Genomic DNA, 18,589 nt, shown 5'->3' with positions numbered 1-18,589 from the left:
CAGCAGCCAAAAAATGCTCTATCACTCATATGCAGATGACACACAACTTTATTTCCGCATTTGCAATAGAAAGGATCACCACCTCAATCTAGAGACATGTCTCTCTTTGATAGAGAACTGGATGACAAAGAGTTACCTTAAACTCAACGGAGCAAAAACAGAACTTCTCCTGTTTCACGCTAAACGGATGGATCAACATGCAACACCGTGGATACCCCCGCCCATTCTGGGCAAAATCATCTACCCTAGCGCCAAAGTCAAAAGTCTCGGGGTCATCTTCGACTCCAACATGACAATGGACGCACAAATAGGGTCTGTAGTCAGCGGTTCTCACCATCTGCTGCGCCTACTACGTAGACTGACCCCTTTTATTCCCAAAGAAGACATAGCAGTCGTAGTGGGATCAATTGTGAACTCCAGACTGGACTATGCGAATGCCCTTTACCTCGGACTCCCAAAGTACCAAATCGCTCGTCTGCAAGTCGTTCAAAACACGGCCGCCAGACTTGTCACTGGGAAAAAACCCTGGGAATCTATTTCACCTTCACTGAGAACCCTTCACTGGTTGCCAGTAAAAGACAGAATCACTTTTAAAGCACTCTGTCTAACTCACAGATGTATCCATGGGAATGCTCCCCATTATCTATGCGAAAAAATAAAAGCCCATAATCCCAATCGTGTTCTGCGATCCACCAATCAAAATCTTCTTCAGATACCGAAAGCCAACTACAAGGCCAAAGGAGAAAGACAATTTGCGGTCCAAGGTCCCAGACTATGGAACGCTTTACCAACCAGCGTTCGGTTGGAGGAAAACCACTTAGCCTTCAGGAAAAAGATCAAAACTCATCTCTTTTGATATCAAAGGAGACAGGTACATCAAGCGCCCAGAGGCGATTCAGTTCGCATGTGTTGTGCTATATAAGTTTCTCATTCATTCATTCATTCAATAGGGGTATCAGTCACTCTAATGTTACATATCTTATCTTCTATAGCCCTTCCCCCCAGTATATAATATATATCTTCCCTTTTCATCCACTACATTAACTTAAATATATTTTCTTTCCTTCTCTCCTCATCTTAACATTTGAGCGATTGAACATTTGAACCATCTCTCCTGGACCCTCCTTTCCAGCCTCTTTCTCCCTCCCCTCCGAGGAAAAAATATATATAAATAAATATGTAAATACATGTATATTTCTCTCCTAGAATGGTTCCTCTCCCAGTCTCCACTTCCATACTCAAACACTTAAAGATACATTTACAAGGTAAAGATAACTCTTCCAGACTACACATTCCTCTGCCGTGCCCTATCTCCCACCACCTCTATTAGGCCCATTTGTATTATTTATTTTTTATCACCGTCTCCATATCCCTTCCCCTGGTGGGGGGGGGGAGTAGGGACCCACCAGGCAGGTGTATTCTGCTACTGGGTAGGCAGGTTCCTTAATAGGTCACAGAGGGAACAAAAAAAAAAAAAAAAAAATCAGCAAAAAATCAACAATATGGTTGTCCAGGGCCCTTTAAAGTCAGCAACTGTCAACCCTTTCCCATAAAAAAAAAAGAAAAATCCCTGTTGTATGTGAATATAACGGACACAATATAAAATAGATACCAATTGAGTTACTATAGGTCTTCTAAGACCAATCTATTCATAAAAAATAATGGTTATAACTTAAAAAAATAAAAAAAGGAACACCTCTAATATAATAGGTGATTTGTGTGTCTTGTGGTGCATTCTCACCTGCCCCCCCAAAAGAAAAAGAAAATATGACCCCTTGATTGTGTACTGTGAAGCCGAGGACTACAATCCAATCAGCTATAGCATAGGGCTTTCTTCCGGGGAATGTGCATCTCTGAAGGTTCCCGTAAAAAAAAAAAAAATGATGTCGCCAGCCTTATGGACTCCTTACTTAGTAAATTACGTGCCTCAGAAAGATTGCTTTTACACAACCCTACTGTAACCTGCCTACTTGAGGTCACATTTCTTTGTGACCAACTAAAAGCTTTAGCAATGAATAAAAAATTGCTAAATCTTTAATGTGGGTAAAACAAAAATGGTATGGGTTTTCTAATAAGCCCCATATAATTCTAGTTAATAAGCTTAGACCATGACCCTTTCACTCTTCCCCTGAATTACTTATACAAGATGATGGTACCCCGACATTTTGCCCTCGTACGATGACCAAGGTCTTTGGGGACTTCTACCGTAAATTATATAATTGCCTAACCCCTAATAATAATTTTAATGTGTCAAAAAATTTGAGGAATTCTTTAAAACACTTCACTTACCTAAATTGTCCCCTCCAGTTTAACCAAGCTTAACCCCCTCCAGTAAAACCAGCCCCTGAGCAGGAGCAGTGGAGGAACAGTGTACACAATGCTCTTTCACTGCTCCAAAGATGCTGTTTGCACAAGTTTTTTTTTATTTGTTAACATCCTGCCAGTGCATCGCCTCACTGAGACTGCAGGGGTGGCATTTTTCAGGCGCTTTGCAGGCACTATTTTTTGCCCAAAAGTGCCTGAAAAACACCCCAGTGTGAAAGGGGTCTAAGAACTATTTAACCCCTATGAGGTTATCACTCATCTTCAAGGAAACATCTAATCTTTGCTGGAGAAACTGTGGCTCTAAAGGTAAATAATTAATGCACCTAATGTGGGAATGCAAATGCCTGAGCAGTTTCTGGAAATCAGTGTCTTCCCTGATGGCATCTGTTACTTGAGTTATTTCCACCTTTGATCCAGCATTAGCCCTTTTAAACTTAAATATCAAAACCTGCACAATATGGATGTGTGATCATCCACATGCTTATAGCAGCGTGCCTGACCAACACCTCAAAATAGAAGACCTCTAATGCACCCAACGTTTCAGATGTAATATAGCTAGAGTCAAAGGTAAAATATATCTATGGAAAGTTATTTGCATATTCTTCTAACTCCATTCCCCAATTCCTAGATAGATGGCAATTACGGGTATCCAAATTTCCAGAAATGTGTCTGTAAAACATTTACAGTTAGATCAATATATGGATTAATGATCATTTAAAAACAAAAAAACAAAACCAAAGATGGTGGCATTGTCCAATTCGGTCTCTTTTTTTTTTTTTTTTTGTTCGGTTTGTTTTGGCTTCTATGTAAAGCCTCCCATTTGTACTTTTATAGACAGTCCAACCTTATTTAGACTATTAATCAAATGATATTTATCATTTGATTAAAGTCTAAATAAGGTTGGACCTTATTTAGCAGAGTTGTCTTACACATTTGCTGACAAGTACTATGGGCCAGATTCACAGAAAAAGTATGCCGGAGTATCTGCTGATACTCTGGCATACTTTCAAATTTGCCGCGTGGTATCTTTGTTTGTAATTCACAAAGATATGACGGCTTTTGGCTAAGATCCGACAGGCATACGGCTTTGTACGCCTTCGGATCGTAGGTGTAATTCTCCGGCGGCCACTGTGTGGAGTTCGCGTCATTTTCCAGTGTCGGGTATTCAAATTAGCTGATTACGGCGATCCACGAATATACGCGCGGTCGTCGCAATCTCTTACGTCGTCGCTAGTCGGTTTTTCCCGTTGCAAACATAAGCCTGCTTTTTCATGGCTTACATTTAGAACAGCCATGTTAAAGTATGGCCGTCGTTCCCGCGTCAAAATTTCATATATTTTTGTTTGCGTCCGGGAATACGAAACAACGTAACGCATGTCGCCGTTCAAAAAATACGTTGGGGCGCCGTCATTTTGCGCAAAGCACATCAGGAAATTTTCACATGGAGCATTGTGCAGAATGTTCGGCGCGGGAACGCGCCTAATTTAAATGGTACGCGCCCCATTTGAATTAGGCGGGCTTGCGCCGGACGGCTTTAGGTTACACCGCCATAAGTTTACACGCAAGTGCTTGGTGAATCAGGCACTTGCGCTGAAAACTTGCGGCGGTGTAACGTAAAGACGATACGTTACGCCGCCGCAGATATCTGTGAATCTGGCCCTATGTAAGCATATCTAAGCCATAAAATGTCTGTAGTATTCCAACAGAATGTGAATCACAACTCTACTACAGTCAATACTTGAATGATATCAATGCTTGTTGTGCCTTGTCAAATGTTAAACCTTAATAATAAATAATTGAAAGAAAGCAGTGAGTATGCATTATAAAATGGTTTCATTTGACAGTGGGCATATTCCATTAAGGACAGCCACTGCACTTTAATTACTGTTTTCTATATTTTAGCACTTTAGCATTAACAGTGATAGATATGCAAAAGTTAAAACATAATTTACAAGATGTAGAAAACATGAAAAACTGTTGTAACAATTTTGTAAGTTACCTTCACAACAATGTAGCATATGCCTAATAAACGTCGAGATCTCTGAAATTTTACAATTGCTGCCATGCCCTGAAAAAGGTGTGTTAAGGAAAATATATCTTTATTTTAACAAGCAAATTGTCTTTAATTTTACAGCAAATGGAATAAACACAGGAATGTGATACTAATATAATGTGTATGTATTAGATCATAGTATTTAAAATGGTATTCCAAATTGTTTATAAAAATGTAATTTACCAATAAAGAGACAAAAACAAAAAAACAAAAAACACACACACACACACACAATTAAATAATACAACATTGGCATGCTACTGGGTATCTGCTAGGTTCTTGACGGAGAGACATGTGTAGTGTAATATTACATTTCCCTGTATGTTCTTTGAGCAATAAAAACTTTTCTGATTAAAATAATAATAATAATACAACATCAATTTTGGTAGCTGGACAATTTTTGCAATTTTTTCTTTGCTTTTTTTTTTAAACGTATAGCTTTCAGAAAAGACCCCCCAAACCATATAATTTCTGAAAGCACATGATCAGTAGAATAAAAAAAAAATAACAAAAGTGCTACTGATTTTTTTTTTTTTTTTAAACCCTGCAGTATTTGCACAAATGTTTATCAAACCAATATATCCAAATTTCTCTGAAAATATAAAAAGTTTTAATTTTTCCCTTAAAGCTTTCAGAATTTGTGAAAGATCCTCAAAACCATATATTTTCTGAAAGCATATGACCTCTAGAATAAAAAGAAGGTGCAACTGATTTTTTAGACCCCACAGTAAATGTTTATCAAACCAATATATTTGCAAAAAATACACTAAAACCATTATTAGTAACTTAAGCGAAAACCATTATTTTACACATTTTCAATTGGTGCTACCCTAATTGCATGGGGTGTGCTACATGTTTAAACTACTCAAGATACACCTCTACTACATAAAGTTGCCCCACTAGGATCATATGAGTTTCTTAACTCTTTCATGAGAGTACAAAGTGATTCCTTCAACAAAAACACCACTTATACAGATTTAACTTCATCCAGCCCAACAGCTACCTCTTATGTAGAACTTCAATTACAACATTACTATATTTGAAAACTAGACTCCCACTGTACACTACATGCCGGCATATGGGAATACCCAACAACTTCATTCCAGAAACCTAGAGGCCTCTCATGGTTTTACTCAAAACTACAAAATACTCATACTCCTACAAAAACATATAGTATGCTAAATTGGGAGAATGATATCAATGCTATGTTTGCTCTACCCAAGTTGAATACTTTAGCTATAAATATGCTCATTGTGTAAATCATTGTGATCTAGCGTTGAAACTCCTGCATAAGACCCCTTTCACACTGGGGCGGGGGCAGCATTGACCGTCATTTTTGCAGGTTTCCAGCCGATTGCGGGGCACAATTAACCCGCACTGGCGGACAAAAAAGGGTTAAAACCACCCGCAAAACACATATATCTAATGTGGGAATGCAAATGCCTGGGAGGTTTTTGGAAATCAGTGTTACCTGCTGGCATATGTTACTGGAGTTATTTCCACTTTTTATTTTTTTCAAATTTTTTTTATTGAGTTTTATAAAATAGTTACATACAAAATAAGAAATCAATGCGAAGGACAAAATGCAAGTGCACATGGTACCAATGCTGTATACATACAGAACAAACAACATCTAATAGCCATACCTGGCGGGCAGCCTGACAGATACAGAGAAAAACAACCTTAAAGGGGTACACAGCGGTCAATGTCCCTGCAGACTTGAGAACTGGTAGGATCCAAACACAACTAAGGGGGGACCTTTGCTTATCAGGGGGGGGGATCAGCCAGGCATGGTATTCAGGTACCGATTAGCACTTAAACTAAAAGGGAAGGGGAGGGAAAGAAAGGGGGGGTGAGCACACCTTGACAGAAAGCAACAACAACAGTAGGGGTTGTGCATATAGGGATTGGGGGGGGGGGTGACACCTGGGTGTTTACGCAGAGAGTCAATCTGTAACGGTTTACGCAGAGAGTCAATCTGTAACGGTAGTTGAGGAATCTGAAGTGGCATCTCCTCCTAGGAGTGGGGTTGGCCTGGATTTTGAGAAAGAAAAGGAATATTGATCAAAGGCATCCAAGTCTTCTAGTGACAGGTTCAAAAGCATAGAGGGTTGCCAGATGGAAAGAAAACAAGCTTTTGCAGTGGCCCGATGGAAGTCTGTGGTGGCCCGTTCTTTATAGAGGAGGGGAATGTCCCGCTTGATCTGGGTAACGGAGGGGGGATGAGGAGAGATCCAGTTTCTTAAAATGGCTCGACGTGAGACAAGAAGACAGAGTAGAGGCCAGTCTTTGGAAGGTCGTGCGGGGGATGCAGAGGTGTAGGCGGAAGGGCCATCCTGGCGTGACCATTGGAGCAACAGAGGGTCCCAGTACCCATGTGTAGCATGGGTTTGTAAATGTCCGAGATCTTATACGTGCCCTCCGAGAGTAGCTGGTCAGTAAAGTTGGGGGAGAATCGTTTGCTGCATTCAGTGCAGGTGGCATGTAGATAGTTGGCACATTGCCAGAAGTGGAAAGCATGGGATTGGGGTAGAGCGAAAAGCTTGGCTACGGCAGCGAAGGTCAGGGTGCGTCCAGTTGCATAATCACATATGGAAATGAAATGTGTGAGCCCCTTCTCCTGCCAGTCTTTGAAGGATTTGTGCTCTATGCCCGGGGCAAAACTAGCGTTTCCTTGGATCGGGAGGTGACGTGACATGAATGGGGGGAGCCCAAGGCTTCTTCTACTTTTCCTCCAGGCGATGACCGTGTCCCTGAGCAGTAAGTTATGTTGGAGTATGGGGGTGATTGACTTCCACTTACAGTGGAGGAGGGCCGCCAGGGGAAAAAACGTGAACCATGGCAGATTCAAGGGAGTAATTGGAGTACCGTGAGGATTGTGTTATCCAGTCTAGACCAAATCTTAACAGACAAGCTAAATTATACAATCTGACATTCGGGAGACTAACACCGCCCTCGCGTCTGGGAAGGCACATTTTTTTCAAAGCTATGCGTGGTCTCTTGCCATGCAAAATAAATTTGGAGATAGCCGATTCTAGAATTTTGACGTCTTTATGGCGGAGGAGCAGAGGGATGGTTTGCATCGGATACAATAATCTGGCAAAGCTGACCATTTTGACCAGATGGCATATTCCCAAAAGCGAGAGCGGTAGATCCAACCAGTTCACCAGTTCCTGAGAGATCTTTTGAATCAGTGGGGGGTAGTTTAGGTGGTACAGGGAGGAGGGCAGTTTACCGATCTTGATGCCAAGGTAAGTAATATGAGAATATGGAGTGACACGTCCAAGGGGGTGACAAAGAAGAACCCAGGGGGAGAATCTCGCTTTTGCTATAATTAATCCGAAGGCCCGAGCAGACGCGGAATGTGTCGAAAATATTCTTAACGGTGAGTATATCTGAGGAGGGGTCCGCCGTAAAAATGAGGACGTCGTCCGCAAAGAGAGAGGAGCACAGTTCGTGGGCACCTACCCAAATTCCATGAAGAGGGGCTACTTGGTTGAGATGTCTGGATAAGGGTTCTAATGCTATGTTGAAAAGGAGTGGGGAGAGGGGGCAAGCCCTGACGGGTCCCCTTGTGAAGGCGAAATTATTTCGAGAGGAGGAACACCGCTACCAATTTTGCTGAGGGGGATGTGTACATTGTGTTGATAAGGTGACAGAAGGGTCCGGAGAAGCCCATTTTAGCCATTGAAAGAGAGCCATTTGAAGCTAACATTGTCGAAGGCTTTCTCCGCGTCTAATGTGATGATGGCAAAATCACCTTTGGGGGGGTGTTTGGCGTGCTCCAGAGCTAGCATTACTTTGCGGATGTTCAGTGTGGACGTTCTGCCTTTCACAAAGCCTGATTGTGCTGAATGGATGAGGGAGGGGATAATATCAGAGAGCCTATTTGCCACAATTTTGGAAATGATTTTGACATCCAGATTCAGTAAAGAGATCGGTCTATATGAGCCGGGTTCTAGGGGGCCTTTTCCCTTTTTGGATAATAATTTAATGATGGCCTGGTTGCCCGAGGGGAGGTATGAGCCACCGGACCAAATGCCGCAATACACGTTGTGGAGGGTGGGTTCTAGTATGTTTTGTAAGGTCTTATAAAATTCTCCAGTGAAGCCATCGAGTCCCGGGGCCTTAGAAGGGGCAAGTTTGCGGATGGTGTTTGATATCTCAGCAAGGGATATGGGGGCGTTAAGGGTTTCCAATTGGGAGAGGGTAAGTTTGGGCATCGCTAAGTGTTCCAGAAAGGAGTCTGCCGTTTGTTTATCATTGGGGTCCGGGGCGTATAGGGCCGAGTAGTAACGGAGCATTGTCTCATTGATTGTTGGGGGGGGGTGGAATTAACGTTGCCGCTAGGGTCCCTCAAGGAAGTGATATGGGTGAGTTTGAAGGTGCCCTTGCAGAGCCTGGCTAGCAGTTTGCCCGATTTGTTACCAAACTTATGAAGGGTGGCATCCAAGTTTGCTTTTCTAACTGACTCTAGTGTGTCTGCCCAAGTATCGAATGATCTCTTGGCAGCATGCCATTCGGCCCTGTTCTTTGGGGAGTCAGAGGAGCCATTTGTGCCTGGTGTAGTCGCACGCTAGCTAATTTATATTTGGACATGGTACTTCTTTTGAAGAAAGCAGCATAGGAGATGATCCGGCCCCTGAGGAACGCTTTACCAGCGTCCCAGAAGAGGTTCGGGTCAGTAACATGAGGAGCATTAGCCGTGGAGTATTCCAGCCATTCCTTCTCCATGTAGCGTTGGAAATCAGCATGGTTGTGAAGGTATGAAGGAAAACGCCAGATCTTAGGGTGTGGGGGGAGATCAAGATTGTCAAGTGTGATTGAGATCGGGGCATGGTCAGAGACAGCAATATCGAGGATATCGGAGGCCGATACCATAGGGATTAGATTGTCCGATCCAAAGAAATAGTCTATTCTGGTGAAAACGAAGTGGGGATTAGAGTATAAGGTAAATTCCCTATCTGTGGGGTGTGCTAAGCGCCAGAGATCACGAAGGTGAAGAGAGTCCATAGTGGACGCGAAAAGTGAGGGGCGACCCAGGTCAGGGCAGGGTCTGAGGTGTTTTGGGGAGGACCTGTCATCGACCTGGTGAAGGGTATCGTTGAAGTCACCGCCGATCTGGTGGGGAAGGTGGGTATTTTGAAGGAGCCACATAGAGAGTTCGCCGTAGAAGGACTTGCCGGGGCTGTTGGGGGCATAAACATTGGAGATGACCAACTCCTTGGAGCCTAGTTTTACCCGTGCTGAGAGAAGTCTACCCTGGGTGTCCGAGTTAACTGCGAGGACTATGCATGCAAGGTTCTTGTGTATTAATAGGAGAACACCTGCCTTCCGGCCTACAGCCTCTGTGCCTATGACTGTGCCTAACCAAAGATTATGCATGCGGGGAAAATCAGGCGCCGACAGATGGGTCTCCTGCAATAGTGTGATGTCTGTCTTAAGCCTTTTCAGGTGTCTAATGATCTTCATCCTCTTGTTTGGTGACCTAAGTCCCTTCACATTCCAGGAGATTATTTTCATGTTAGGGGGCCTGTAGGGGGGGTTTGAGCAGAAATGCCAAGAGAGAGACCGCGTAGTATAATATTAAGGGGGGTCGCCACAGCAAGGGGTGGGGTATACCAACCCTTGCAGGGGGGTGGTGAAGAGCAGGATAGGTGTGGACGGGTGCACTGGAGGGGGGGGGAGTAAGGGGTGTGGAGGATAACAGAGGGAGAGCCTGGAACACAGGCAACAATAATAACAAAAACATTTGCAAGAACTTCACTTTTTTCCGCATGGAGTCACCGTACGAACCAGCCCCCATGTCACGATCTTGACAACATGAGGCCCGAGAGCCCAGAGCAAAGCACAGGGCGTCAAGCGGCATGTAGTCAGATACCAGAAATGGGGAAAAAGAAAAAAAAGGGGGTTGCGTACAGCAAGACCAGGAGACACAATTCACTAGCAAAAAAAACAAAGCAGTATAATCATAGGTCCGTGGGGGGACACAAAATAAAGAGATGTAGAGCAAATAAAGTGATCAAAACCGAAACATTTAGATCAATGTAACAACAACATCAGGTGGAACACAGATGCCAGCGTGGAAAAAACATAATAATAGAGGCCCAAATCGGTGCCTTAGATCTACCTGTCCTCGTAGCAGAGTGGTAGAGGTCCTCACGGCATGGGGGGGCCCGGTAGATAGTCGGGCACTCAAAAGAATCGAGCGCTGCATAACCGTAGCAGAGCAGATTGACCCCCTCCCCCCGGGGACGGACTAAGTAGGAGAGAAAGACATATTGCAGGCGTCTATTTTGTGGTGTGCCGGGCAAATTCCTGGTCTGATGCCCTGAAGCGCTTGGGCGAGTCCTTTTGTGGACTCCTTTGGTCCATGGGCCTGTTGAGTGGAGGAGCTTTGGAAGGTGAGTGGGGGTGCGAATTTGCAAGGCGCGACCATACAAAGGCTTCTGCTTCGGCAGGGTCCTGGAAAGTCAGTTGATCTCTGTTCGGTGCCTTGAGGCAGAGAATCGCCAAGAAAGGCCAAAGGAAATTTAATTTGCTGTTTGAATAGTTCCGTGCAAACCTGCTGGAAGGCTTTTCTTTTCTTTGACACTTTGATGGAATAGTCAGCAAAGACCAGTACTTTTATGCCATCAATTTGAAGTTGGTGGGCTTGCCAGAATGATTGCAGAATGAGGGACTTGTCTGCATAGTTAAGGTACTTAGCAATAATTGGACGTGGGGATTTGCGATCCGAGTTGAAAGCCCCCATGCGGTGCACCCTTTCCACCATGCAAGGGCATGCGAGGCCTAGTGCTTCTGGGATACGTTGAGAGCAAAAAAGTCAGACAGGGCGGATGTTTGGAGTGACTCCGGTACTCCCACAAAGCGTAGATTACTTCTCCTAGACCTATTTTTCAAATCATCTATTTTCTGCAGGACATACTGATTAGTTTTGTCCTGGGCATGTTCTATGGCCTGGGCTTGATAGAGCTCCTCTTCCGCATTGGAGAGGCGGTGCTCGAGTTCATTCAGTCTTTTACCATGTTCCCCCATCTGGGCCTTAATTTGTGCCATCCCGGCGTTTACGGCCTTCTCCACTGATGCCGCGATCATGGGGGTTAATAGCGCCGCCACGGCCTGGGCTATGCGCTCAGTGGTGTTATCCCCCGCCTGCTGGGGCAGTGGTGTGTGTGAAGGAGGGGGGGAGGTGCCGCCACTTACCTCCATGTCCGCCAGCTGCGCTGTTGATCGTGGAGCGGAGTAGGCCGAGACCGGGGCCTCGATTTGCGAGTGCACCTGCGGAGGTGAAGCCGTCTGAGCTGTACTCATGTGGGCGCCCAATTTTTCCACAAATCAGTCCATGGGTGCTGGATGACGTGCCCCGAGGTGGAGAGGGACTCGGTGGGGCTCTCAGGCCATTTTTTTAAGCCGATTCTTGATCGTGCTGCGGGAGCTGAGGGGGAGAGCAGCTACTCCATGCGGTGCCGGAACCGGAAGTCATATTTCCTTTTGATTCAGCATTAGCCCTCTTAAACTTAAATATCAAAACTTGCACAATATGGATGTGTGGTCACCCACATGCTTATAGCAGCGTGCCTGACCATCACCTCACAATGGAAGACCTCTAATGCACCCAAAATTTCAGATGTAATAGAGTCAAAGGTAAATATATATCTACAAAAAGTTATTTGCATATTCTTTTAACTCCATTCCCCAATTTCTAGATAGATGGCAATTACAGGTATACAAATTTCCAGAAATGTGTCTGTAAAACATTGATGTTAGATCAATATATGGATTACTGATGATTTAAAAACAAGATGGTGGCATTGACCAATTTTATCTTTTTTTATTCTTTAGTGTTTTTTTTTTTTTTGTTCTGTTTGTTTTGGTTTCTATGTAAAGCCTTTCATTTGTACTGTCCCATTTATAGAAGGTTCAACCTTAGATTATTAATTGAATGATATTCATCATTTGATTAAAGCCTAAATAAGGTTGAACCTTATTTAGCAGAGTTGTCTTACACATTCACTGACAAGTACTCTGTAAGCATATCCAAGCCATAAAAGTTCTGTAGTATTCCAACATAATGTGAATGACAACTCTACTATTGTCAATACTTGAATGATATCAATGCCTTGTCAAATATTAATAATAAATAATTGAAAGAAAGCAGTGAGTATGCATTATACAGTTGTTTCATTAGACATTGGGCATATTCCATTAAGGACAGCCACTGCACTTTAATTACCTTTTCAACAATAAAAATAATAGTGAAAAAATGTATATATTGTACACACATTGTGCAATGTCCATACAACACCACCAAAATAAGTCCAAACAAGGAGAACTTATGGGGGGAATCTAGGATGGAAAATGACCTGGGGGTCCTAGTAGATGGTAGGCTCATTAATGACATGCAATGCCAAGCTGCTGCTAACAAAGCAAACCAAATATTGGCATGCATTAAAAAAGGGATTAACTCCAGAGATAAAAAATATTCTTCTGCTCTACAAGACTCTGGTCTGGCTGCACCTAGATTGTGTTGTCCAGTTCTGGGCACCAGTCCTCAGGAAGGATGTACTGGAAATGGAGAGCGTACAAAGAAGGGCAACACAGCTAATAAGGGGTCTGGAGGATATTAGTTATGAGGAAATAAAAAAATTTAGGTAGTTGCACTCCAATATGGTATGACATGTGAAACTTAAAAAAAAAAAAAAAAATATGGACTTCCGGTTGTAGGGGGAGGGGCAGCTGTGTGATGGGACTGAGTAGGCTCCGAAGCCGGTGATCTGCCGGTATGGTTCCGGCTATCGTGAAAGTTCCTGCACAGGCGAAACCTGATCTGCCGATATGTTTCCAGCTAACGAGAAAGTTCATTTAAGGACTGTGCAGGCGCAAACTTGCCGACGGAAATCTCCAAACCTTGGCCGTCATCCAGGGTGACGTGGATTTCGAGGAAAGTGGCCAGTCGGCCTTGCGTCCTCACTTCGCTCGGATGGCTCGCTTCGCTCGCTCAGCCTCCTGGCTCTTTTTTTTAACATCCTCCAATCCACGGGGATGTTAAAGAATGAGCCTGGATGCCAGGCGAGGTTCGAATATTTCCGTCGGCAAGTCTGCGCCTGCACAGTCCTTGAAGGAACTTCCCTGTTAGGGGAACTTTAAGGACAAGTCACCGGAGGAGCAGAGGTCCATCAGACGCATGTCTGACAGAGCAGTAAAGTATTCCCCCGAGAAACCCTGAGATCCCCCACTGGACGGATGACAGACGAGGTCTGCCAAGTACATCATAGCTGTTGTGCCTGAGCCTGCTGTGCCTGATCTGTTTAGCACCCTAACAGTGCTACCTCAATGGGACCGACTGCCCCAAATTAAAGAGCATTTACCTGCTTGTGCGGTCCGCCCGTGGAGCCTGGGCTGGCAGGAGGGTCTCCGGTGTTTGGATGCCTGGCTGGTGGGATCGGGATAGGAGAGGAGTAGCGGTGTCTGAAGAAAGAGGAGAGTACGACGGCTGGAGGCTGGAGCGCGGCTTAGTGTGTCAGAGGCAGGGACGGTGCCTGGAGGGTCACGTAACACTGGACGCCAAGACATATGGGAAGTGTAGCCCTGAGACTTGTGTGGAAGGTGTTTGCAGTGGATGTGCTATAGCAGAGTCCCATAAGCATGTGCCCCCAAAACTAAGCAAGCAGGATTGCAAAGGGAGCCGGAAGCTAGAGAAAGGACAAAGGACTGTATTTGGGATGACTGTGGTGGTGGTAAGGTCAATAATAATCATATGCTCATCTATGCACATTTAGTCCTATCAGCCCAAATCACGGTATAACAAAAAAAGCGTCATTTTATCATGTAAAAAAAAAACACAAGGACAAGTATTTGTAAAACAAAAACAAAAAAAAAAAAAAAAACAAGGACAAGTAATTATCCAAAGGTACAAGAAGTATGCAATAAACTGCCCTTTTCCTGAATAAATTATAGTACATAATAAGAAGGACATAATATCTTTAGGAATATGCAGTTTATAATTCTTAACCCAAAAGGCACACAAGTGCTGAATAGCTACAGAACATACCAAATATACCTGTACTTTGGACCCCTTGACTTTCTGACTCCACCTATATTTATATTTTTAGTGAACTTAAATATATAGGGGATTAAAGATATAGCTGGAGTGCAGCCCAGGAAAACCAAACAAACGGCTCCCCTGCACATTTGTTTTTCCTTTTTTCCTGGGGGAAGTCGCTTATACAATGGTCCGTACTGTCGGCCTGGTCAGTTATTACTACCACTAGTCCAGCCCCCACTGCTTTAGCTGCTTATTATCCTTTGTGCAAAGGAGGGGGAAGAGCAGGGCAAGTGGGTCTGTCTCGGGTGTCCAGGTCACACCAGCCCACGCTTACCCTACCCGCTATATGTCAGGGAGACAGAGAATCCAACAGGACCCACGCCAGGAGGAAAGGAGAAGTACGGGAGTTGACGGGGGTCCTTGATACTAGGAGCTATTCCCCGAAGAGTCAGCATTGGCACAGGCGATCTCTCTCCCTAAGCAGCTACAGCAATTAAGGTGCAGAGTGGCAAGGGCGTCAGGAGAAGTGCTGGATGACATGGATGAGAATATAGTTCAGGCACGGCGAAACCTCCCAGAGACCCAAAAGATTGTGGATCATGATTCACAGGTATGCCGGACAAATGAACCAGATGACAAGCAAACCGTGCAAAATGAACAAGAAGGAGAATTTGATATCCGAAAACGTTTTTCAGCTTATTCAGGCATTACCTACCAGGAAAGATATACAAGAGATTATGGTCAATTTTACAAGCACATTAAGGGGGTAGATTGAGGAGGTCCAAACTCAGGTAGGACGGGTGGAGGAAAGAGTGTGCAAAGTGGAGAATGAGCAAAGTACAACAGAGATGTGTCTTAGGATGCTGGAGGATAAGGTGTATACACAAACACAGCAGTTAACAATGCTACAGGTCCAATCTGAAGAAAGTGAAAATAGGAGTAGGAGAAACAATATCCGCCTCAAAAGGGGCCCGGAGAATTTAGATGGTCCAGAATAAAGAACTGTAGTGATATATATTCTGAACCAAATATATATATATATATATATATATATATATATATATATATATATATATATATATATATATATATATATATATATATATATATATATATATATATATATATATATATATATATAAAAAAAAACAGAGACTCATATCAAAATAGATTGAGTACATAAAGTACCCACAACTGTGAATCAGACTCAGAGTAATCCACAAGATGTTCTATGTAGGATACATTTTTGTCAGGTAAAATAAGACATTCTTAGAGCTGCATGGCAGGTGGGAACATTGGAACATGAGGGGAGGGTGGATACAAATATTTCCAGATCTATGCAGAGAAACAAAATTAAGGAGATGTATGCTGAAACCGATTTTGGAATATATATTAATGAATGGTGGTACATATAGGTAGGGCCACCCATTGGCGGTGCTTGTAAAAAAGGAAGGGAAAAGCTTTAACTTACGGGAACCAGAGCAGTTTCCTGAGCTCTTTAAATTTCTGGGGGGCGTCAAAGTACCTAATTGGCTAGGACTGCCGGAACAGATGGAATATAGCCCTCACCCACATAACAACCCGACTCAGAAGGACAGTTAGAGGAGGACCTCAGAATATTCGGAGGCAAAATTGTAACAGACTATCAAAGAGAAAAAAGTTTTTTTTTTCTTCCTCTCCCCCCTCCTACCTCCCTTTGAATCCTACCATCTGTTTAATGGGATTTAGGGGGAGACGGTGGAAGGGCGAGTGGACACTGTATACTTGTATGATGGGGGGCTCAGGACAGGAGACAGAAGGGACATGGGGTGGGGTAAAGGTGAAATATATATATATATATATATATATATATATATATATATATATATATATATATATATATATATATATATATATATATATATATATAAAACTCAACGTGTGTGTGTGTGTGTGTGTATGTATGTATGTATGTTCCAGCATCACGTCCAAACGGCTAAAAATATTAACATGAAACTTGGCACACATGTTACTTATATGTCAGCAACAGACATAGGATAGGTGGTTTAACCCGTACCCACCCCCATTTGCCATGGTCGGGGTTTTCCTTTAAAGTCCCATTCAACTCTATGGGAAATACATGTTACTTCATAACTTCCAAACGGCTGTAGATATTTCGATAACACTTGGTCACATGTAGGGGTGCAACGGATCAAAAAAATCACGGTTCGGACCGCTCCTCGGATCAGGAGTCACGGATCGGATCATTTTTCGGATCGGCAAAAAAAAAAAAAAAAAATTCAAGACAAATGCCCATCAATGCAGCGTGACCTGTGCCCTCCATTGTAGTCTCACCGTGCCCCAAATTGCAGCCTCACCAACTGATCATCCCTACACTACTGACAATCAACTGGAAATATATATTTTCCAATTGATCCTGGTTCTATCTGCACCATAACGGTTAACTACAGTGTCTGACAATGGTTTGTAGTACATGCAGCATTCATCCATCAATCTTGAATACTTGAGAAAAGACACCCACATGGTCCACTTAAAGTTTACCTTCAGCAAAAATTGTATTTTATAGCTTTGGACAGCATGGTAAAAGGTAGGGACCAATTGTTATGGTGGTAGGGCAACATTGGTGACATTTCCCCTCACTCTCTTATCTTCAGTCACAAGATAGAGATTGAGAAAACAAAATTCACAAATAGTGATAAAAGGATGACAGAGATTATAGCTTTCCCCTCTACTAATGCTAGCCATACACACATACATTTCTCTTGTTTAGCCTGTGGAGTGAAGGAGAGAAAACCTGCAGAGTCATCCAATCCACACTAAACAACTGCCGGCTATTTTATTTAGGGTAAATTCACAAATACCGCTGTGACAGATCTACATGCCAGGGACACCCGCCCCTCACCCACTTCTCCGGTTCCCGGTGATTCTCCGCTTCATTTCCTGGATGGACACACAGGCAGATAACACGGGGACCCGGCGTGTGTGTAGAAGGGACGGGGCGATGTATGAGGAGTGATAGAAGAGAGTGTGATTGGAGGGAGGAAGGGATCGGCTCGCTCTCACTCACACAGCCCCGCCTCCTCCTAACCCCACACTGTGATGGGCAGAACACATGATAGCATTCTGTCTATCACAAGCTTGGGGTTAGGAGGAGGCGGGGCTGTGTGAGTGCAGCAGAGCGGAGGCAATTACAATGTCGGCTGTTACAGTGTATCCCGCGGATCACGTGTGTGCCGATCCGAGGCTGTTGATCCATGCGGATCACGGATCAATAACGATCCGTTGCACCCCTAGTCACATGTTACTTATATGTCCACTTTAACTATAGGATAGTTAATTTATCCCTTAACTACCCCCATTTGTGAGGGTTGGGGTTTTTGTTTAAAGTCCCATGCAAATCAATGGGAAATGTATGTTCCCACATAACTTCTGTACACCTGGAGATATTTCAATAATACCTGGTACACATTACTTATATGCCAAATAAAAATGCATGACAGTTAAATTAACCCTTACCTACACCCTTACATAAAAGATGGGTATATTTATATTACTATGATTTTCCTCCCCCAAAGGTTAAGATAGGAAGACCGGGCAACGCCGGGTATTCAGCTAGTAATAATATAAGAGAGACTATTGCAGTAGCAATTTTTTTTTTTAGGGTTGGCACAGCAGGGTAGTACGATACTACCCCTTATAACGTGGTTTATACATACACATTGTTTTTACAGACACATTCACAAATCAAGGGATTGAGCAGGGAAAGGGGAAGATATGAAGAGAGGTGGGCCTAGTGAGTCCATGAAAAGAGAATGGTTTAGGCAATGAGCCCCCATCAAAAGATGACGCCGGAACCCAATAGAGGCAGGGGTGGAGGGGGGAGAGGGAGGATAGGATAAGAAAAGATAAGGAGTATGCAATATTAATATCATTATGTGTGGAACAGTAGGAGCGTATATATTTTGTTGGGTCGCCTTTTTTTTTCTCTTTTTCTCATTTACATATATGAATGTCTCAGGAGAACATCTGAACAATCTCAGTGTGCTATATGTTATCTAGTTATAAATGCGGAAATTTAAATATAAAATCAGTGCCTAGGTCCTGACTTAGCAAGATGGAAAATTGATGCATCGAGGGGGGTTTCAAGGGTGAAGAGAGACTTG

General features: G+C 43.4%; 1 protein-coding gene across 4 annotated transcripts in view; it reads right to left on the bottom strand.

Moving 5' to 3' along the window:
• The window catches only part of MARCHF6 (membrane associated ring-CH-type finger 6), a 1,325,445-nt gene that overhangs the window by 577,018 nt on the left and 729,838 nt on the right, over positions 1-18,589 (bottom strand). For all 4 annotated transcript variants that reach the window (XM_040351967.1, XM_040351966.1, XM_040351964.1 and 1 more), the window contains one exon: positions 4,325-4,393. In XM_040351967.1, coding sequence (XP_040207901.1) covers positions 4,325-4,393 — 69 coding nt within the window. The remainder of the gene's footprint in view (positions 1-4,324; positions 4,394-18,589) is intronic.

The sequence above is a fragment of the Rana temporaria genome, chromosome 5 (genome assembly GCF_905171775.1).
Source record: "Rana temporaria chromosome 5, aRanTem1.1, whole genome shotgun sequence".
In the NCBI taxonomy this organism is placed as follows: Eukaryota; Metazoa; Chordata; class Amphibia; order Anura; family Ranidae; genus Rana; species Rana temporaria.
The sequence above is the reverse complement of the archived record's forward strand: the minus strand, read 5'-3'. Positions and strand labels throughout refer to the sequence as shown.